Genomic DNA, 18,236 nt, shown 5'->3' with positions numbered 1-18,236 from the left:
AAAGGCGTCAGGTCCACGCAAAGTCTGCCCCATCTGTCCAGTTCATTAGGCGGGGAAACAAAAGCCTCCTGCAGACCGCCCAAGCATGGGAGATGAGGGTGGACCTGGGAAGGAAACTGCACTTTCCACAGGTCATCCAAACATCCCTGAGGCCTGACTTTGGTATGTGGTCTGAGGAGAGAAGAAAGATCATCCTGGTGGAACTGTCCCGTGGGAAGAAGGCTGTGATGAGGCCCAGGAGAGGAAAGCTGCGAAGCACCAGTACCTGGTCCACCCGAGCAGGGACAAAGGGTGGACACACCTTCTCATTCAATGTTTTTTCTATATTTTATTATTCTCAACATTGTAGATTAATACTGAAGATATCAAAATTATGAACGAACACATATAGAATTTTGTAATGAAAAAAAGTGTCTAACGAACCAGAATATGGTGTATTTTTTAGTCAGCCACTGACCATAATGTTACCAAAAACAGTAAGAAATCACCAAGGTTACAGTCAAGCAAGACACTAACTCAGTTTTATTACCAGTCATATATTTATTTATTTATATCTAATAATTTTGGGGTTGAGCGGCAGCCATAAGTCTGCACTGTTACAACTTCTTATTGGTGTTGCACAATAACATTAGTTAAGGCATGATTAGTGGAGGCAACACTGGATTCTTTAAGCAACGCAGAATGCCATGAAATAAAGGGAACCTTTGATTAGACACAAGCAGATAAAATTTAATACAACACTTTTCTTAATTAATATACATATTATGGTAAACTAATGATGGTTCTAATGAACACTGGAAGATTAATTAAGATTCCTTCACACCGACATTAACAAAACATGTTAACACAAACAAATGACAGCAGTAAACAGGTTACAGACTCATGAACACATTTCTCTTGGAGTGCTTTTTGCATAAAGAAAGTGCATAGAGGTAAAATGACGATGGTTCTATCGTTGTTGGTCATCATGTAAAAATGAAACAACAGGAATGTGGTTAACCCATATTTTGACAGTGTGTCTTAAGAGAATACATTCTACTGCAGGTCCTCAGAAAATTTCCATTTTTTTAATTCAAAGTTGATTCTTTATATGTTTTTTAGCGTTTAAAAAACAAAAACAGCATATTTTTATACTCCAAGAGTCATAATAGGTCTGTTACCGTAAAACAATCATTTATGAAACAACTTCAGCAGCTTACAAACATCACTCATGTTGTTATTGTGTCATCGATGATGCTGATGCTGCTTCCATCTGTTATTTCAAGTTTTTAAGTAATAAAAATACAGCCAGATAAAATACAGCTCTAACTTACCTTTGTTTGCACATTTACACTATTTCAAATCTGTGAATTAGACCAGACGAATCTAGAAGCAAGAAGGGAAAAAAAGCATAGCTCTGACAATCATTTATGAACACTGAACTGACTGCTGCATCATCCGTAGCTGTAGTTAGCACCAGGCCCGTCCATGTTCAGGGTGATGCTTTTTGTTCCAGGAGGTCAGCCCGCAGCGTGGACTCAGTATGTAAGAGGACTCAGGATGAAGAGACGATCCTCCTCCTTCCTGATCCACTTCAGCAGTTTGATGACAGCAGAGTCGGCCAAGGCCTTGGTCCCCAGCGGACTGAAGCAGAGGTAGAGCTCAAAGCCACTTGTCACCTGCAAGAAAGGAGGTAGAGCAAAATGATGGTTGTAACAACGCTGATTTAAATAAGTAAAGGGAAATTTGACACATTTTATGTGGATTTTCGATCAGTTGCGATGGTGAGTGTAGTCAGATAAAGCAAAAACATTCTGCATGTGCTTTACTGAGTGAGAAAGTGGAGTTAACTGCTGACTGTGACACGTTTTTATTTGAGCCAAAGTATACAGCTGAAGAAAAGCAGCTAAGACAGACTGATGCTGCAGCTTCAGCAGGGTGGATAGGGCCAGCAGGGACCAGAACCTGAGCTGCCAAAAGCAAACACTGACTGCTGGGGCCTTTGGTCAAATTGCCATTGACAATGTGGACTATAACTATCTTCTTGGTTCAAGCTGGCTGGACTAGAGCCTCCCTGTTTTTATTTTAATACCTGCTGAAGCATTGACCCAACTCATAACCATTGGCTAAATAATGTTTTGCTGGGCATCAGTAACAGAAATGCAGTGCATTCTGGTACATTTAGGCACTGCTAGCACAACTCAACAAGCAGGTCAATATAGCACGCACTGAGGAATTTATGGCTTCAATGGACTACATTTACCATCAACACTGATTGGGCACCCAAAGAGATGGGAGTGGATCTTTCCTTTATCCCCTGGATAACAGATTACCGGACAGAAAGACCACAGTATGTCAGGTTGGGGAACTGTGTTTCTGGGACATTAATGAGCAGCACAGGGGCTCCACAAGGGACTGTTCTGGCTCCATTCCTGTTCACAATGTACACAGCGGACTTCAAATACAACTCTGAGTCCTGCCACATCCAGAAGTACTCGGACCTGATAAAAGCCGTCAGTGACTGGAGTCACAAGAACTATCTCCTACTGAACGCCTAAAAGACTAAGGAAATGATCAGAGATTTCCGCAGGTTCAAGCCCCCTCTTCAGCCAGTGAATACCTGCTGGGTGGACATCGAGGTGGTGCCAAGTTATAAGTATCTAGGTGTATACCTGGATAATAAGTTGGACTGGTCCCTAAACACTGACGCTCTCTACAAAAAGGGGCAGAGCCACCTCTTTTTCTTAAGGAAGCTCGGATCTCTAGACATCTGTAGTAAGATGCTGCAGATGTTTTATCAGTCTGTGGTGGTAGTGTGTTGTTTTATGCTGCAGTCTGCTGGGGAGGCAGCATCAGACACAGAGATGAAGGCGGTTGGACAGACTGGTCTAAAGAGCTGGTTCTGTGGTTGGAGCCAGGTTGGACACACTGGAGGCGGTGGTGGAGAGATGCACCGTCAAGATGTTCCAGGCCATCCTGAAATACCTGGATCATCAGCTACACAAAACCTTTATGGACCAAAAAAGCAGTGGATGGCTCCTCTCTCTCCGTTGTAGGGCGGAAAGATTCAAAAGATCCTTCACTCCTACAGCCATCAGGCTGTCTCATTCTTTAAGAGCTAACAGACTGACTGAATCTCCCCTTGGGGATAAAATGTTTCCCTTTGCAGTATGTTGAGATTACTTTAGCTCAGTTTAATATGTAAAACCATTAACACAAAAAAGCCAAACTGACTTGCTTAAGTCTCACCTGCAAGTGCAAAACTCTAAACCACATGTTCAGTCCTAAGAATACAGCCACCTCATAACCTTGTGAGTACTATTACAACATAATCTAATCTAAATACTGAAGCACTACTGTCATATATTTTAGAAGTATGGCACAGATGGTGAGAAAAAAAAGAGGAAAAAGGAAATGTAATGTTGCAATGTCCGTTTCAGTAGTGTTAATCATGGTTAATGCATTACTTACACATTACTGCATATGACTGTATTTTATATTATTAAACGTATAAGTGAAGTGTGAAATTGTTTGTTGTGTTGAATTAAATGCTCAGTGGTCGATACGGAACAGTATTATAAAGGCACATTCATCAGTGGTTCTCAATTTTTTTGACCCAGAATATTCAGGTCGTGTGATTTTTGTAATGCAACAATGACTAAAATTCAATGACTAATACAATGTTGTCACGCTCTGGTGCTCTGAATGATCCAGTTCCCAATTTCATGTTATGTGAGACTGAAACTTGAGCCAGAGCTATTGAAAAATACTGTAAAAGACAGAACCACCATCTATTCTTACCCTTGCCAGCAGGTTTTCAGTTTCACTACAGCGGTAGAAGGAGCGGAGCGGTCTGGTTGGATGATGTAAGCTGCTGTGGAGGTCCTGGTACAGTCCCATTAGCCTTTCCTGCTCTTCATCGGACTGGTACACTACAGGGAACTGCGGACTGGAGGAACAGAAGAAAAGGTATCTTGTTACAGGGACGCCAAGAATTAAAGAAGGAATTACATGATTTCTGAGTCAATTGCAGCCATATGCTATGAAAAAAGGATCCTGTTGGTCATTATATTAACAAGCTTAACTTCAAAAGAATTACTTATTATCTTAAAATAATAAACTTTCATGAAAGATACTTAGGGGGGATTCACTCCTGAGCTGTTTGGTCCTCTTGAAGCAAACTCTTGGATAGCTTGAATTTGGAATGGAAATGGAAAATGGAAACAAATTTTGTTGGGTAGTCTGTTTGTTTTTCTTGCTGGTTTGAATGCTCAAACCAACTCTGGTCCGCAAAAAAGGCTAGCACACCAAAACACAATGCATTCTGGGTTGAATTTGAGAATCAAAATCAGGCAAGGTAGTAGCAGACTCGAAAATGTCTCATGGACAGACGTGGTCTAATGATGAAGTAAAGGCACATGTCGAAATATGGTCAGACGACCACATAACACTGTTGCTTGTGGCTACACACAAAAACAACAGTCTTGTTTTTTTTTTCGATAGAATGGTCACTAATGGATTCAATCACAGAGCAGATTAAGTGTGTCCTTCATCTATTCTGTCCAATAGATGAAGGACAGCATTTGTTTACTCATTATTTTGTAATACTAAGATATTATGTTTGGATACAAACTTATTATTTCAAGAAAGTTTCTCATTATAATGAGTTTACAGGATTTTTTCCCCCCATAACATTGGTGGATATGGGCTTCTATACTTTTGCCATGTTCATGATGTAAATTCAAAATGTGTAACTGTGAAATGTTTCAGCAGACGTTCTGCCCACCTGGTGTACAGCCCTGAGCTCTTTGATTTGTACAGGAAGTGCCTGAGCTCTGGGATGCCGACCTGTGACACAGAATAACTGGGACATTTAAGAGCCTCTTTCAGTGCCGGGTAGGCACTGCGCTTGCTCAGCCTCTCCAGGAACCGTTGCTTGCAGTCGGACATGTTAAAAAAGTCCTCTCGGTCGGTTGAGACCAGGATGAGGCAGAGCTCGGACGCCGGCTCCAGGTAAGAAATGTGAGCGTGGAAAAATCCTGCAGTGTTGAACTTTGGCAGACAAATCGGCGTCCAGCCTTCACCCTCTCGAAAGGACGAGGAGGAGCCAACGAGGTTGAAGACCAGGTGCAAGTCTATGTGGTGCAGGAACTGGTCCTTTTTCCTCACCAGAGTAACCAGGCGGTCCCCCGCCAGCAGGATGGAGAACACAAGGTTCTTGGATTTGGCGGCCTGCAGGCTCGAGGAGACCACGTCCCTGGCGGAGCTGGCCAGAGGGAGGCAGGTGACAGCGCTGAGCAGCAGTCCAGGGTCTCGGTCCAGCCGATGCAGCAGGTTGTCTGTGAGGTACTCGGAGCCGGCCAGCAGGCGGCGCAGGTCATAGTTCTGCTTGTTCTGGAAGATGTGGTTGAGCTGGGTGAGGGTGAGCAGGCTGACGATCTGGTAGTAGATGTACTGCAGCTCCCTCAGCAGCTCCTTGTCCGTCTGACAGGTCCGAGACACGCCCACCAGGACCAGAGGGCTCTTGGTGAGGAAAACCACTTTGCAGCCATCTGACACAAGAAATGTTCAGAGTTGACATAAAGTCATACATTAAGTGATTAAAATGTGATTTTAAGCCATTCATTTTTACTTTAACCATATGTATATTCTGACCTGCGTGGATGGAACGAATGATATTCTTCTCTGCTTCAACAAAGGACACGAGGGCCATCATCACCCCCATGGTGCTGGACAGAGCTTCCTCCGTGCCGTAGCGGGTATAGATTGGCTTTCCAGCCTCACTCAGCACAAACACGTGTTTTCTGTGGCTCCTCCATGCCTCACTGGTCACATCTTCCTCCTTAGTCCTAGTCTCTGATGTAATGTCATTGTTGTGTTGCTCATCTATAGTTTTTTCTCCAACCAGCACGTTGAGCTCTTCTGCACACTCTCCTGATTTGGACAGTTCAGCCTCCCTGCGAACCTCTTCCTCAGCCTCAGCAGTCAGATCCTCAAACGACTGTGCGTGGACGAACATAGCACTCTTCTGACCAGCACCTGTTTAATGTAGGGATAAATGATTGTCAAATGTCTGTCTGCATAATGAATAGATGGGTAACCCCACCTCAAAAATCCCTTTAAAGTCTTTTATTTTGTGAACACTAACGATAAAGTTTAAGTGAGTGTGGCATTTTCTCCACATAGTTTGAAAACAACCCTTTACACAAAAGGCAAGATTCATACTTTATTGCAGTGGTTCCCTATTTTTTTCTGTCAAGTCCCCCTTTGATATAGGTACATCGTAAGTGATAGGAACAATGCAACACAGCGTGTGTGTGTGTGTGTGTGTGTGTGTGTGTGTGTGTGTGTGTGTGTGTGTGGGTTTGTGTGTATGTGTGAGTGATTAAGCCACGTCACCCCTGTAGGGAACCACTGCTATATTGGAAGTGTATTCATACAGTAGGTTTACAAAAGAAAAGGTTTAGAGATGAAGGTTGATTTAGCATGTATAACCGCTTTCCTAAGATTTTCTATGGGAACCAGACTGTCTCCCACGCAGTGGTTGAGACAATCCCAAACGCGGTTAATGTTTGCCAAAAGAGGCAGCTGAAAAAGCTGGCGACTGATCCAGAGATGGACTCTTGAATGCCTATATTAACCTTTCCAATGGATCATTTTGTTAAAACAAAAAAGAAAAACAAGAAAACTGTCTTTAAAAATAAAACTCTGACTGATATTAGCAGTCCAGAATAAGCCTTAATAAGTTTTATTTGCTCTATTAGCTAACATTGTATTAGTGACAAAAACAAGCATAGTCCTACTTTAGGCTATCAATGTTGACAGCAGCCACGGTGAGAAAAAATGAATAGTCTGTCACAGTTTATCTAATTTATAGAAACGCAAAGTAGAATAATAGAAAGTCAGATAATGAGTCAGCTACATAACACTGCAAAAATGTCATGTTTATCTTAAAACTTAGTCGAGTAAATCGAGGAAAAAAATACATCATTTCTCCTGTCAGAGCTGGATTTGTTTAAGCTAGATGTGACATACCTGTGCTGCTGCTGACATGCTTTCATTATGTGTTTTTATTTCTACTAACTTCGGTCATGAGATGTCTCTTAAAGTGCATAGCAAGGCATTCCTATATTCATTTAAGTTTTTGTCACATAAACTTAGAGGTTATTACTTAATTTACCTTAATTTTGCCTGACCAGGATGTGCATACTCATGCTCTCTCTCCCTCTCCTCTCTCTCTCTTGCACAATGCTCAGTATAAATCCCTCCCATATTATTGCATGCTTATAACAATGTCAAATGGAGAACTTTACCCTGTACCCAAGTATTGCCAAAGTGTCATACTTTGCACGTGTTTTTCTTCTCATGGTGGAATTATGTATCATCTGAAAATGAATATGATTGCATGCATACATTTTGGCTTGAAGAAAGTAACAAAAGTGTAATTATCCATCAGTGACACTTCACACAAGAGTAATGACTTAGAATTCAAGACAGTGGATCTCTGCTTATCCATGGATAAGCCCAAATGGAGGCTGTTTCTTAGTACAATGGACACTGCTGTACTGTAAACGTCATGCTCGTGTACTGTAAACATTTTTAATGTTTTGCAATATAATCCCATGAGGGGTTGCTCATGAGATGGCAATACACGTCAATAAAATTACACTCATTGGATCATGTCATTCATTCATCCATATGTTCAAGCCAAAAGATGTTCAGACAGACAGAAAAGTACAATTGATTTTGATCATTTTAAAGTGATTAAATTAAATAATTATGTGTATCCTAAATAATATTAATATTCAAAACTCAGAATTTATTTCATGATAAAATGTGACATAAATTGGTATTTCAGTTTTAATGTTCTACTGTTATTTATTTTTTGCATTTATGTTATTTTTAGGTTACATTTATTTATTATTATTCTCCCTCTGCATTTTCTCCAAAAGTGATTTTGTTCTGTACTATGTTATATGAGTTTACCAAATCCTCTCAGGGATGGCCACCATGTTTTAGACTATCAAGATTTATGTGAAACTTCAGTTACACGAAAGGTTTGTGTGATTGCCTACCAACAACGTTCTGAAAATGGATCGGACTCACCTGGTTCAGTTCCCTCCACCAGACCTGGTGTGGGGCTGTCCGCCCTCTCGGAGCGGAGGCGGTCCACTGGAGCCAGAGTACCATTCTCCCAAGCCGCAGCCGCCCTTTGGTCTTCTCCATCCATCACTGCTACTTATGACAGGGACACACACCTGGCAGCACAGACAGACAAAAACAGAGAGCTATTGGACCAAAGGTCAACACTGCCCTACTACAGTTTTGGTCAAAATTGAGTTATAACTCAAAATGAACTCCTTGATGTCTGTTTTATCGTGTGACAAGGTTTTAGATTTCAATTTTGCTTTATTTTAGAAAAATAATTATATAAAAACCACAAAATCCAACTCAAAACCAAGCAGTAATTGCACTTACCACGGTCTGCTTTGGATATATATACTAATTTAAACATGAAAATAATAGAAATTATAAGTTTATTTGATAGGGAAATTATTATCTAGATAGTGATGAAGTAAAAAAAAAGAGAGATACAATTATATTAAGACTTAAATATAACATTTCTTTACAATATTAAGTTTAAAATATGCACAGCTTTGAATAGAATTGACAAGCACTTTTAAAAACACTGATAACAAAATCAATTTGAAAATGTTTATTCACTGAAAGCAAGAGTTCAGAAACTTCATTTTTGGGGTCTATGGTCAAATAAATCATCATGATTTTTGAGCATAAAAATGACATCATCAATACATGTAGAAATAAGTGTCATATCACTTACCTACATATAACCCATTTGGCTGGCCAGTTAAAAAACTTTAAAGCAGTTTTTCTCAGTTTTACCCTTTGCGTAGTTACTGCAGTTAGACTTAGTATGGCAGCACAGCTTCGTCACTGGGTGTATGATTGAAGATCAAGCTGGTTATGATGTTCTATTATTATAAAATGACCAGCACTGCGCGAGTCATTAAAATTTTATGGTCCCACTTTATTTTCTGAGAAATGTCTGGACTAAGTTTAAGCAGTTTCACTCTCATTGCTAACATTACAACAACAGCTGGTGTGCTGCTGAATCTGAATGCAATTAAAGTGACATTTCTCCTCAGTGTTTGCACTCCTTTTCTTGTTTCACACCCTTCAGACGTCTCGTATGCTGATGAAGAACTTCAGACGCTACTTTGAGAGCTAACTTTAGCAGATTGTCAACAGTATCTACAGCTAGCTGCATATGGCTTCACCGCCTTCATTCTGACAAAAAAAAGCTGTCATGACTCATTTAATTATTTAAAATTATTACCTTTCATTTCTGGAGCTGTCTGCATTTATCCGCCAACTCGCCCGTCACATTTACAGCAACTAGCATTAAGTAACAAGCAGGGACAAGACTGAGGTACTTTTCCTGCTAGTCAACATGCCCTGCTGCTAACAGTTAGGTTCATGGTTAGGTTGCGGAAGTAGGAATTGTGGGATATGAAGTTCCCGTACAGAGACTTTTCCTGGAGCAGTTAACAGGACGATTTGAGTTGAATAAGTTTATTTTGAAATATTTGTTTATCAGTAACTCAATGTTGCATATTGCATTATGTAATTCTTGGTGTTATATAGCTTGGCGTTAGTTCCTTATTTGACATTGATGGTGCATTCACAGCACTTAACGTTAACTATGATTACGATATGTCCTTTGGTGTAGAAAAAATGCATACAGTAAATATCAGTAAAACTGCTATTTTCATTTTACTTTGAGTGCAGATGGGGAAAGAAAATACATCAAATAAGTTAGCGATTAGTTAATTTGTTAAAACCCGAATATATGTTAGCTTCTCTTATCACTCTGTTTTCACTTCTGACATACTAAATTGTTTTAAAATATCTCCAATCGCTCCAAAGGAACTCTCCCACCATCTCCCTTTTTATCAACATAATCAACTCAGTACGTGTCATGGAGAAAACGACTTTGACTATTCGTTTGCAACAAGAGGGGAGATAATTATTGGGGGGGGGGGTGTGACTGTTATAACCATGTAGATCCGTAACATGTGTGTATACATGTTTTTATGTTTTTTATTTTTCTAACTGGACCCCAGGGGGTCAATGCCCTGTACCTGTCGTTTTCCTTATGGCTCATTCTTATTTTATATGTGTAAATACACCAGACCTCACCCTTTATATACTTGTACTGAAGAAAAAATAAAAGTGAAAAATATATATATCTCGAAAGTTGATTTGTAAATAAAAGCAAATGGCTGTAGCAGTATTACTAAACGTTGAAGAAAAAAAGTAGCTAGGTTAACGAGCAACACTTGGACGCAACAATCGGGGCGGGGCTTGCGTTTGAACGTACAGCGGGGAAACGGACCGTCATTGTGCTCGTGCTAGCTCAGGTTTAACTCGGCTAAAATGTCACAGTCTACACAATTTTAGAAAAGCTTCATTTTATAACGAAGGACTGAGCCGCAATTTAACGTGTTTGTTTTGTAAGTATGCCAACTGCTGATAAGGCAGCTAACGTTAAACAAAGCTAACTAGCGTAGCAAAATGTTGACGAGTGCGGGGCCAGTAACGTGCTAATGTTTGCTAGCGGATAACAGCTAACAATTCAGCTTTAGCCAAGCAACTGACATACACATGAACACGGTTATGCCAAAGGAAAGCGGAACACTATGGGCGTCCACTAATGTGTTGTATCTATGCTATTTGTTACAGGGGATCCTTATGACGACAAAATGCCCATCCGAGCATATTGCACAATTTGTTCTGATTTCTTCGATCACTCCAAAGATGTTGCTGCCATCCACTGCGGACACACTTTCCACTATGAATGGTAACCTGGTTTACAAAGTCTGACCTTTAACACTCACATTTCTGATATCGTCATCCTTTTAAAATAATCGCCTAACTATTTTTTTCAAGTTTTGCAGAAAACACAAAAAACTTCACCAAAAGTGTAACATATGACATTTATTGATCGTGTCACTCAAAAAGGATGTAACAAAGGATGGCTATTGGCATAGTAATAACACTGTGTAAATTATGTAATTTAAGAAAAAATAAATGACTTAGGCCATTTTTGAGCATGCCTTTGTGACTTAAGCAAGATATGGTAACACTTTATTTTGAAGGTGTCTACATAAGAGTCACACAAGCCTGTCAGAAACATGACATGACAAGTATCATGAGCATTAATGTTACTTCAAAGTGTCATTAATGTTTATGACACATCCCATGTCATGTTTATGACACGCTCATGTCACTCTTATGTAGACACCTTAGAGTAAAGTGTTACCAATATTAGTGTCAACAATAAAAAGCTGATAAACTAAACTGATAACTGAACAATCTCCCTCTAGCTCTTCTTTGCTGGGTTCTTATCTGATGCCTATGAATGTGGCAAATTTTCAAAGAAGTGATGACCTTAAAGGTGTAAAATCACATGATCTGATCAACTGAGGATGTAGGCGATTTTACCATAGGTGGCCGACGTCATGAGATGATTTAGGCAAAAAAAACAATTTTGACAAAAAATGACTTAGGCTATTATTTTAACAGTGTGACAATATATCATAAATGGCTAATTTCTCTCTCTCCTCTCAGTCTTCTCCAGTGGTTTCAGACAGCCCCTACAAAAACTTGTCCACAATGTAGAAAACAGGTACAGTACTTTACACTTGCACACACCATTAAACTGAACCAACTGGCCAAACTGAAGGAAAGACGTCAACTTCAATACTGGTCTGCTCTCTGTGTTTAGGTCAGCACCAGACATATTATCAACAAGCTGTTCTTTGACATTGGTGGAGAGGGGGAGAGCACAGCAGACCCTGAAAGTTTGCAGGTACCACATTAGGAGCAGCTAAATAATATCACAGTGTTCTTGATATCATGTACTTATTAGTACTTCATGTCATTACACTTTCTGGATTTTATGTGAAATTAACATGTCATATTTTTGTGTTCCCTAAGAATGAAGTTGATCGAATGAAGGTGCTTTTAAGCTCTAAAGGTGAGAAGCTTTACTATGTTGTGATGCTTGATCATTAGAAGCAGACGGTCTTAATTCAATGTCTGACTGATTAATTTATAGAGCGAGACTGGCGGGACAAACAGAAAATGGTGGACAGTTTAAAGGAAACTGTGGACAAGCAGAGGAGAGACCTGGACAGTGTTCGGAAAGAGATTATGGAAAAGGAAATGCTCTGTTCTGCCCTCAGAGTAAGCTGTCTGCTCTCTATCTTTTCAAAACAGACTTGTATCTCATATATTATTTATTTTTTGGTTTATTTGTAAATTTGTTTTTAAAACAGAAACAGATGGCATATCTGGAGACACAGCACAATGAAACTCAGGCTGCCAAAGACGAAGCGCGGAGGCTCAGGACCAAAATGAAAACCTATGAAAGGTATCTGTGGCCATAATAAGTGTCTTCATATTTAGGCTTCCAAGTAGGGTCACACTTTATTTATCACTTCAAGGCCAGTTTTGCAAATGTGAATGTTTTAGATGGTCCCAAATACCTTATAGTTGATAGGATGATGGTGTCGTGTGTAGGTTTGTCAGCATACATTTTATTTGGAGTGAGGGTAGCTTGAAAAATCTTTAGTGATTTGGATATACAAAAAAAGGAATTGGGGGACAATTTAAAGGAAAAATGCAAGGGTCTCATGTTATAAAAAAATATGTATTTTTTAAATAATATTTTGTGTATTTTATGATAATGAAAGTTTAGGTGCTATGCACAAGTATCAAAACACTCTGAGAAATGCATAGATATATAATAGAAAGTACTGCTACAGTGCTGCAACAGTCATTCCCCGGCTTAAATGATGGTGCAAAGATGCCAAGAGTGCAAGATGTGAAATATTTTGATACACTGACTAATCAGAGCAGACTGGACTTTTTGGGAAGGGGGTTTAAAAAAGGCAGGCACTAAAGAGTGAGGACAGGTATATTCAGACAGACGGTATGAGAAAGATTCTGTGTTTCTTTGTTTTAAACATTTAAGCAAGAAAACATATTCATAGCAAAAACAAAAATATAAGTATGAACCTGAAAGTGAGCATCATATATCTCCTTTAAGCTTACATCACAAAACTGAGAATGGGACAATAAGAGTTATTGATATTTCATCTAGTACGATAATATTGCAAGTTCTGTATAAAACTATGTTTTCTTTCATTGTAGAAGAAAGTCCTTTTCATGCTGTACACTAATACTGCTGGTTTGTCCCCAGCCTGGACGTGTTGCTGCAGGGCCAGAGAGCAGAGGTGGAGTCCATGATCACAGATATGGGTGTCAGCCAGGCGGCAGTGGAGCAGCTCTCAATCTACTGCATCTCACTCAAAAAGTAAGGAGCCCTAGAGCTGCTGATCACTGTGACGGGTCATTTTCACTCACTAACGTCTGGAGCTTTAGTTCTTCCCTGTTGTTACTCACGCTGCATTTATCGCCTCTCTTCCTTTTTCAGAGAGTATGATAATCTAAAAGGAAGTCTGAAGTCTTCAAATGACATGTGTGAGAAGATGAAGAGAGAAGTGCTCACCTCAAACAACAAGGTAACTTTATGTTCGTATAACATACCACACCCACAGGAATTCATTCATAAATGTGGAATCTATAAATCAAACCTTTTCTGTGTCTTTTTAGTTACAAAAAGCCACGATAGAGGTGAATCAGACCAAAGAGGACATGAGGTCTCTGCAGAACGATCTGGCAAACGCTGACAAAGAGATTTCTGTAAGAAAAATCCACCAAATAGGCTTCTACTTTTAGTATCAGAAAGTCATGGTTGTGACTCCTGTATGGATGTGTATTCACAGAGTCTGAAGAAGAAAGTGGAGTTTCTTCAGAGGACTCTGAGCACCCCGAACCGGACAAACGAAGCCCTCAGTCGGCTCGTCTTTGAAAGGTGTGTCACACAGCCACTGCACTGAAATCTCACACGCTTTGTCTTCATGGAAACAAAGTGTATTTTACAGATGAGGTTTCTGTGCTTATCTTTCAGCCCGGCCCCAATGGAGCTGAAGCACCCTCGCCTCCACGAGCCTGCAGATTGTGAAGACATTGACCTCAACATTACTTATGATGTGACAACGCCAGATGATATTGCAAAGAAACCCACGCAGTTCCAGTGCAAGAAGATGCGGCTTGATCCTACAGCGTAAGTTTAATGTAGCTTGTGTGAATGTGTGTGTTGGTCTATAACAAGGTGGTGCTGTGTGAATCATTAAAATTAAAAATTACTTTATTTCTCCCCGAGGGGAAATTCAGTTAGTCTGTTCAATTCAGTTCAGTCTGTTAGCTCTTGAAGAATGAGACAGCCTGATGGCTGTAGGAGCGTAGGATCTTTTAAATCTCTCCGTCCTGCAACGGAGAGAGAGGAGCCATCCACTGCTTTTTTGGTCCATAAAGGTTTTGTGTAGCTGATGATCCAGGTATTTCAGGATGGCCTGGAACATCTTGACGGTGCATCTCTCCACCACCGCCTCCAGTGTGTCCAACCTGGCTCCAACCACAGAACCAGCTCTTTAGACCAGCCTGTCCAACCGCCTTCATCTCTGTGTCTGATGCTGCCTCCCCAGCAGACTGCAGCATAAAACAACACATTACCACCACAGACTGATAAAACATCTGCAGCATCTTACTACAGATGTCAAGAGATCTGAGCTTCAAGAAGAAAAATGCGGCTCTGCCTCTTTTTGTAGAGAGCGTCAGTGTTTAGGGACCAGTCCAACTTATTATCCAGGTATACACCTAGATACTTATAACTTGGCACCACCTCCATGTCCACCCAGCAGGTATTCACTGGCTGAAGAGGGGGCTTGAACCTGTAGAAATCTCTGATCATTTCCTTAGTCTTTTAGGTGTTCAGTAGGAGATAGTTCTTGTGACTCCAGTCACTGAAGTATGTGTGCATAACAGTATTCTCAAATATGTTTTTTATAATGTAGAATTAAAAAGAAATTATGTAAAATGCTTAATTTTTCAGGTCATCTGTGTCCAAACACAACGAGAAGAGTTCATCTTTAAGCAAGGTAACTGTACATTTAACTCTACAAGGTTAATTTTCCAATTACTTGCATGTGTCTTACAGTATTTTTTTCTCTAGACTCGAGATGAGGGTAGCTCCATGGATCCTTTTTTTAAGAACTCCCTGCTCTTCAGAAAAAAGACTTTCGGTGGCATGTTGGACCCTCAGAGGAGGCTTGGAGCTGTATGTATCTCCTGCACTTCAGGTCGAATATTTTAATGTGTTAGTTTGTGGTTTGATGACAGACAATGCTTCTTGTTTCAGGTGAAAACTGGTTATGATGGTTTAGGAGGACGTACTAAATTCATCCAGCCTGTATCCTTTTTCTGTCATATGGAATGTATGTGTCAAACAGGTGTTTCTTGATTGGAAGGTGATCTTTCATTTGAATGTTAATACTGAAGCTGTTTGGTGTTAATCAGTCATCTTGCCTGTGTCTGGAGTTCTGATAAACCTGCTGTATGCCATGTTGCCACTGCATGGTAAGGCATGGCTACTTAACTCAGTTTGCGTTTTTTTGGATTTCCATTTGCTGAAGTTGTGAAAAGTACCTGGTACTTTTCTTTAATACCATCTCGGTTGGGATTTCAAGTAAGCTGAGCTGATACTACAAGGTTAAGTTAAAACACTGCAGACCACTGATTAGTCAGAGAGAATAATCACTAGCCCGACACACAGGACACGTGGATACAGTGTTCATACAAGACTGACCTAGAAGTTGTCCTTAGTTGTAGTAGTGTTACTATGTCAAATAAGCCTCAAAGCAAAGTGCTCCTGACAGTGCAGACCTTCCTGTTTGGTTGTCTATAAAAAGGAGAAGGACCTGGTAGCAAGACTGAGTCGAGCAGAGCTGTGACATGCAGTGGGAACACCAGCTAGTGAACATAAACCGATATTTCACTCAGCAGTTAGTGGACATCAAACCAGAGTTTAAATATTTCACTTTTAACTACATTAGTCACGTGGCCCCAAATACAGCTGAAACGATGTTGAAAAGAAGTGATATGTTGTTTTGATCTTGTCCCACTGATCCTAATTGGAAGAAAATAGTTGATGCAGCTTTAAAGAAAAACACATCTGGATACTGTAAAGATATTTCTAGATGAAGATTTATAGAAGAAGAGTAAATGAATCAGTAAATATTTACAATCAGAGCACGATTAGGACAGATAAAAACTCAATGTGTAAACGGCATCATTCTTTAACCAATCACTCCACTCCAGTCCCCCCTGTCAGAGATTCGCCCGCTGATGAAGGCAAAAAGGAAAAAGGTAACCAGGCCTCAACCCAAGATCGCGACATGTCTGACTCTGGACGACTTCCTTGAGTAAGCGTTGACCTCTCCATCCCCAGATGTGAGACTGAGGTCAGATTGCTGCTGCTGCTAATGTTTGTGCTGCTCTGGCACACAGAACCAGCCTGGCAGCGGTTCTGCTACTTAGCACCAAACAGGACTCTGATTGAACTTTATTTAAAAGCAGTAATGACCTGCTGTACATTTTTTTGTGTTGACGTGAACTTGTATATGGAGACTGTTTGAATCAGCGTTGTTAATATGTTGGGTGACTGTATGTGTGTGCCACAAATTTCTTTGGAGGCCATTCAAATATAATTTTTCTGTTTTTTAATCATTGAGTCTAAATAGTAATTCACACTTATTTAAAAACCCTTCTCCTGAAACGTGGACATACCGTAGGTATTTTTTAGATGTAAACCAACTCAAATAATAAACAATATTTTTTTTTATTAAGATTTCTGTGGGGTATACAAACAATTCCCTCTTGGCTGTGCTTTATTCACAAACATTTCACTGAGGTGTGCTCTCCTGCAGAGGGCACTACAAACAGTGTTATCTCACATGAGGGCATAAATCTGAGCCCTCCTGCACTGAGGAAAAATGCACTGCACACTTTAACTGCCCAAAGCATTTGTATTGAAAAGGCTGCGCCAGTACAGAAGGAAATCCTCAAGAAAAACTATTTAAAACACCTTCAGTAAAACCTGAGTTGTACATTGTGATCAAGTAACAAAAAGTACACTGCAAATCATATCCTGGCAAAAAAGAGACTCCTAATTTTAGCAGTTACATCATTAAATGAATTATGTTTGCAGAAATGAGATCTTGTAGTTATGGAGGACCGATGACGTGAAGCTTTCTGACGAGGTTCCCATGCATGAACGAAACAGCAGCTTGTCTATGATTTTAGCATGTTGCTTTCCAGGCTGGCCTTCGAGGAGATTGCTTGATATTTTGACAAACAATATGGGGAAATGCCAAACATTGTTTTCTACTGTGGAGAAGCAAAAGTACCAGGTCGTACAAATATCCTGCTCATTATCACTTCCATCCTGTTTGCACCCATGGATGTACAGTTTCTATAAAAAAAATCAGCTTGTACCTTAATAACCGCATCCATAACCACTTAAATAGAATGCTTTGTTGCATTAGTGATTAAATGTTAAATGACTCTGCCGTGAGTGATAATAGTAAAGTGATTAATTATACTTCTCCGGGGGACTTTATCAGAAATAGTAACAGGACATGGTGGTGCATTTTAAAAGGTGGTTCCTTCCAGTGCAATCAGAAGACCCACAACACCCCATACAAACAATATTTCAACACATTCATGTACACATAAAACACACAATCCATGCAGTGCTTTTGGAGCCAGTAAACAATGCGTCATTGACCCCCGAGGGATTCCACATACATGTACATCTTCCTGTAGGGCAAAGGTCGCTATTTAGACCTCTTTTTTTCTTTTTCTTTTTTTCCTAAACAGCATTTCCCAGGGAATGTAAAACTAACAATACCTCCTCGTTAAGTTGAGGTGTACAGTGGTGTGGGAATATTTGGGCAGTCTTGCTGCCTTTTAATAATGAATATCTTCCATAAGTGAACAGAAGCTAACCTGACCTTTAACACTTGAAATACGTTTTAACATTTTAAAGCAAGATTATGATTACATTCTAAAAAAAAAAAAAAAATATATATATATATATATATATATATATATATATATATGTTTTTATATATATATATATATATGTTTTTATATATATATATATATATGTTTATATATATATATATATATATATGTTTATATATATATATATATATGTTTATATATATATATATATATATATATATATACGTTTATATTTATATATA

At 39.6% G+C, this 18,236-nt stretch overlaps 2 protein-coding genes across 2 annotated transcripts; one reads left to right on the top strand and one right to left on the bottom strand.

The window, feature by feature from the left end:
- Positions 1-371: 371 nt before the first annotated feature.
- mon1a (MON1 secretory trafficking family member A) lies at positions 372-9,577 on the bottom strand. The gene is made up of 6 exons (XM_059330355.1): positions 9,338-9,577; positions 8,086-8,237; positions 5,635-6,018; positions 4,766-5,531; positions 3,781-3,928; positions 372-1,658 (listed from the first exon to the last, which is right to left on the bottom strand). Exons 2-6 carry the CDS (start codon positions 8,207-8,209, stop codon positions 1,518-1,520), a joined length of 1,563 nt encoding a protein of 520 aa, XP_059186338.1. The 5' UTR covers positions 8,210-8,237; positions 9,338-9,577; the 3' UTR covers positions 372-1,517.
- Positions 9,578-10,370: 793 nt separating this feature from the next.
- Positions 10,371-16,816, top strand: traip (TRAF-interacting protein). The gene is made up of 16 exons (XM_059329420.1): positions 10,371-10,514; positions 10,744-10,861; positions 11,632-11,689; positions 11,789-11,872; positions 12,001-12,040; positions 12,122-12,249; positions 12,342-12,436; positions 13,268-13,381; positions 13,502-13,589; positions 13,681-13,770; positions 13,854-13,942; positions 14,039-14,194; positions 15,023-15,068; positions 15,143-15,247; positions 15,329-15,379; positions 16,288-16,816. Exons 2-16 carry the CDS (start codon positions 10,764-10,766, stop codon positions 16,393-16,395), a joined length of 1,350 nt encoding a protein of 449 aa, XP_059185403.1. The 5' UTR covers positions 10,371-10,514; positions 10,744-10,763; the 3' UTR covers positions 16,396-16,816.
- The last annotated feature ends 1,420 nt before the right edge of the window (positions 16,817-18,236 follow it).

This window comes from Centropristis striata, chromosome 3 (genome assembly GCF_030273125.1).
Source record: "Centropristis striata isolate RG_2023a ecotype Rhode Island chromosome 3, C.striata_1.0, whole genome shotgun sequence".
NCBI lineage: Eukaryota > Metazoa > Chordata > Actinopteri > Perciformes > Serranidae > Centropristis > Centropristis striata.
This window is presented reverse-complemented; position numbering and strand designations above follow the sequence as displayed.

What these genes read in the sequence shown, in the direction of transcription:
- mon1a (XM_059330355.1), bottom strand. Translation starts at nt 8,209, where the DNA reads ATGGATGGAGAAGACCAAAGGGCGGCTGCGGCTTGGGAGAATGGTACT. An exon ending in CATTCGTTCCATCCACGCAG is followed by an intron (nt 5,532 to 5,634) that starts GTCAGAATATAC and finishes TTCTTGTGTCAG; the next exon opens with ATGGCTGCAAAGTGGTTTTC. An exon ending in AGCTCAGGGCTGTACACCAG is followed by an intron (nt 3,929 to 4,765) that starts GTGGGCAGAACG and finishes CTGTTCCTCCAG; the next exon opens with TCCGCAGTTCCCTGTAGTGT.
- traip (XM_059329420.1), top strand. Translation starts at nt 10,764, where the DNA reads ATGCCCATCCGAGCATATTGCACAATTTGTTCTGATTTCTTCGATCAC. An exon ending in AGTCGGCTCGTCTTTGAAAG is followed by an intron (nt 13,943 to 14,038) that starts GTGTGTCACACA and finishes CTTATCTTTCAG; the next exon opens with CCCGGCCCCAATGGAGCTGA. An exon ending in ATGCGGCTTGATCCTACAGC is followed by an intron (nt 14,195 to 15,022) that starts GTAAGTTTAATG and finishes TTAATTTTTCAG; the next exon opens with GTCATCTGTGTCCAAACACA.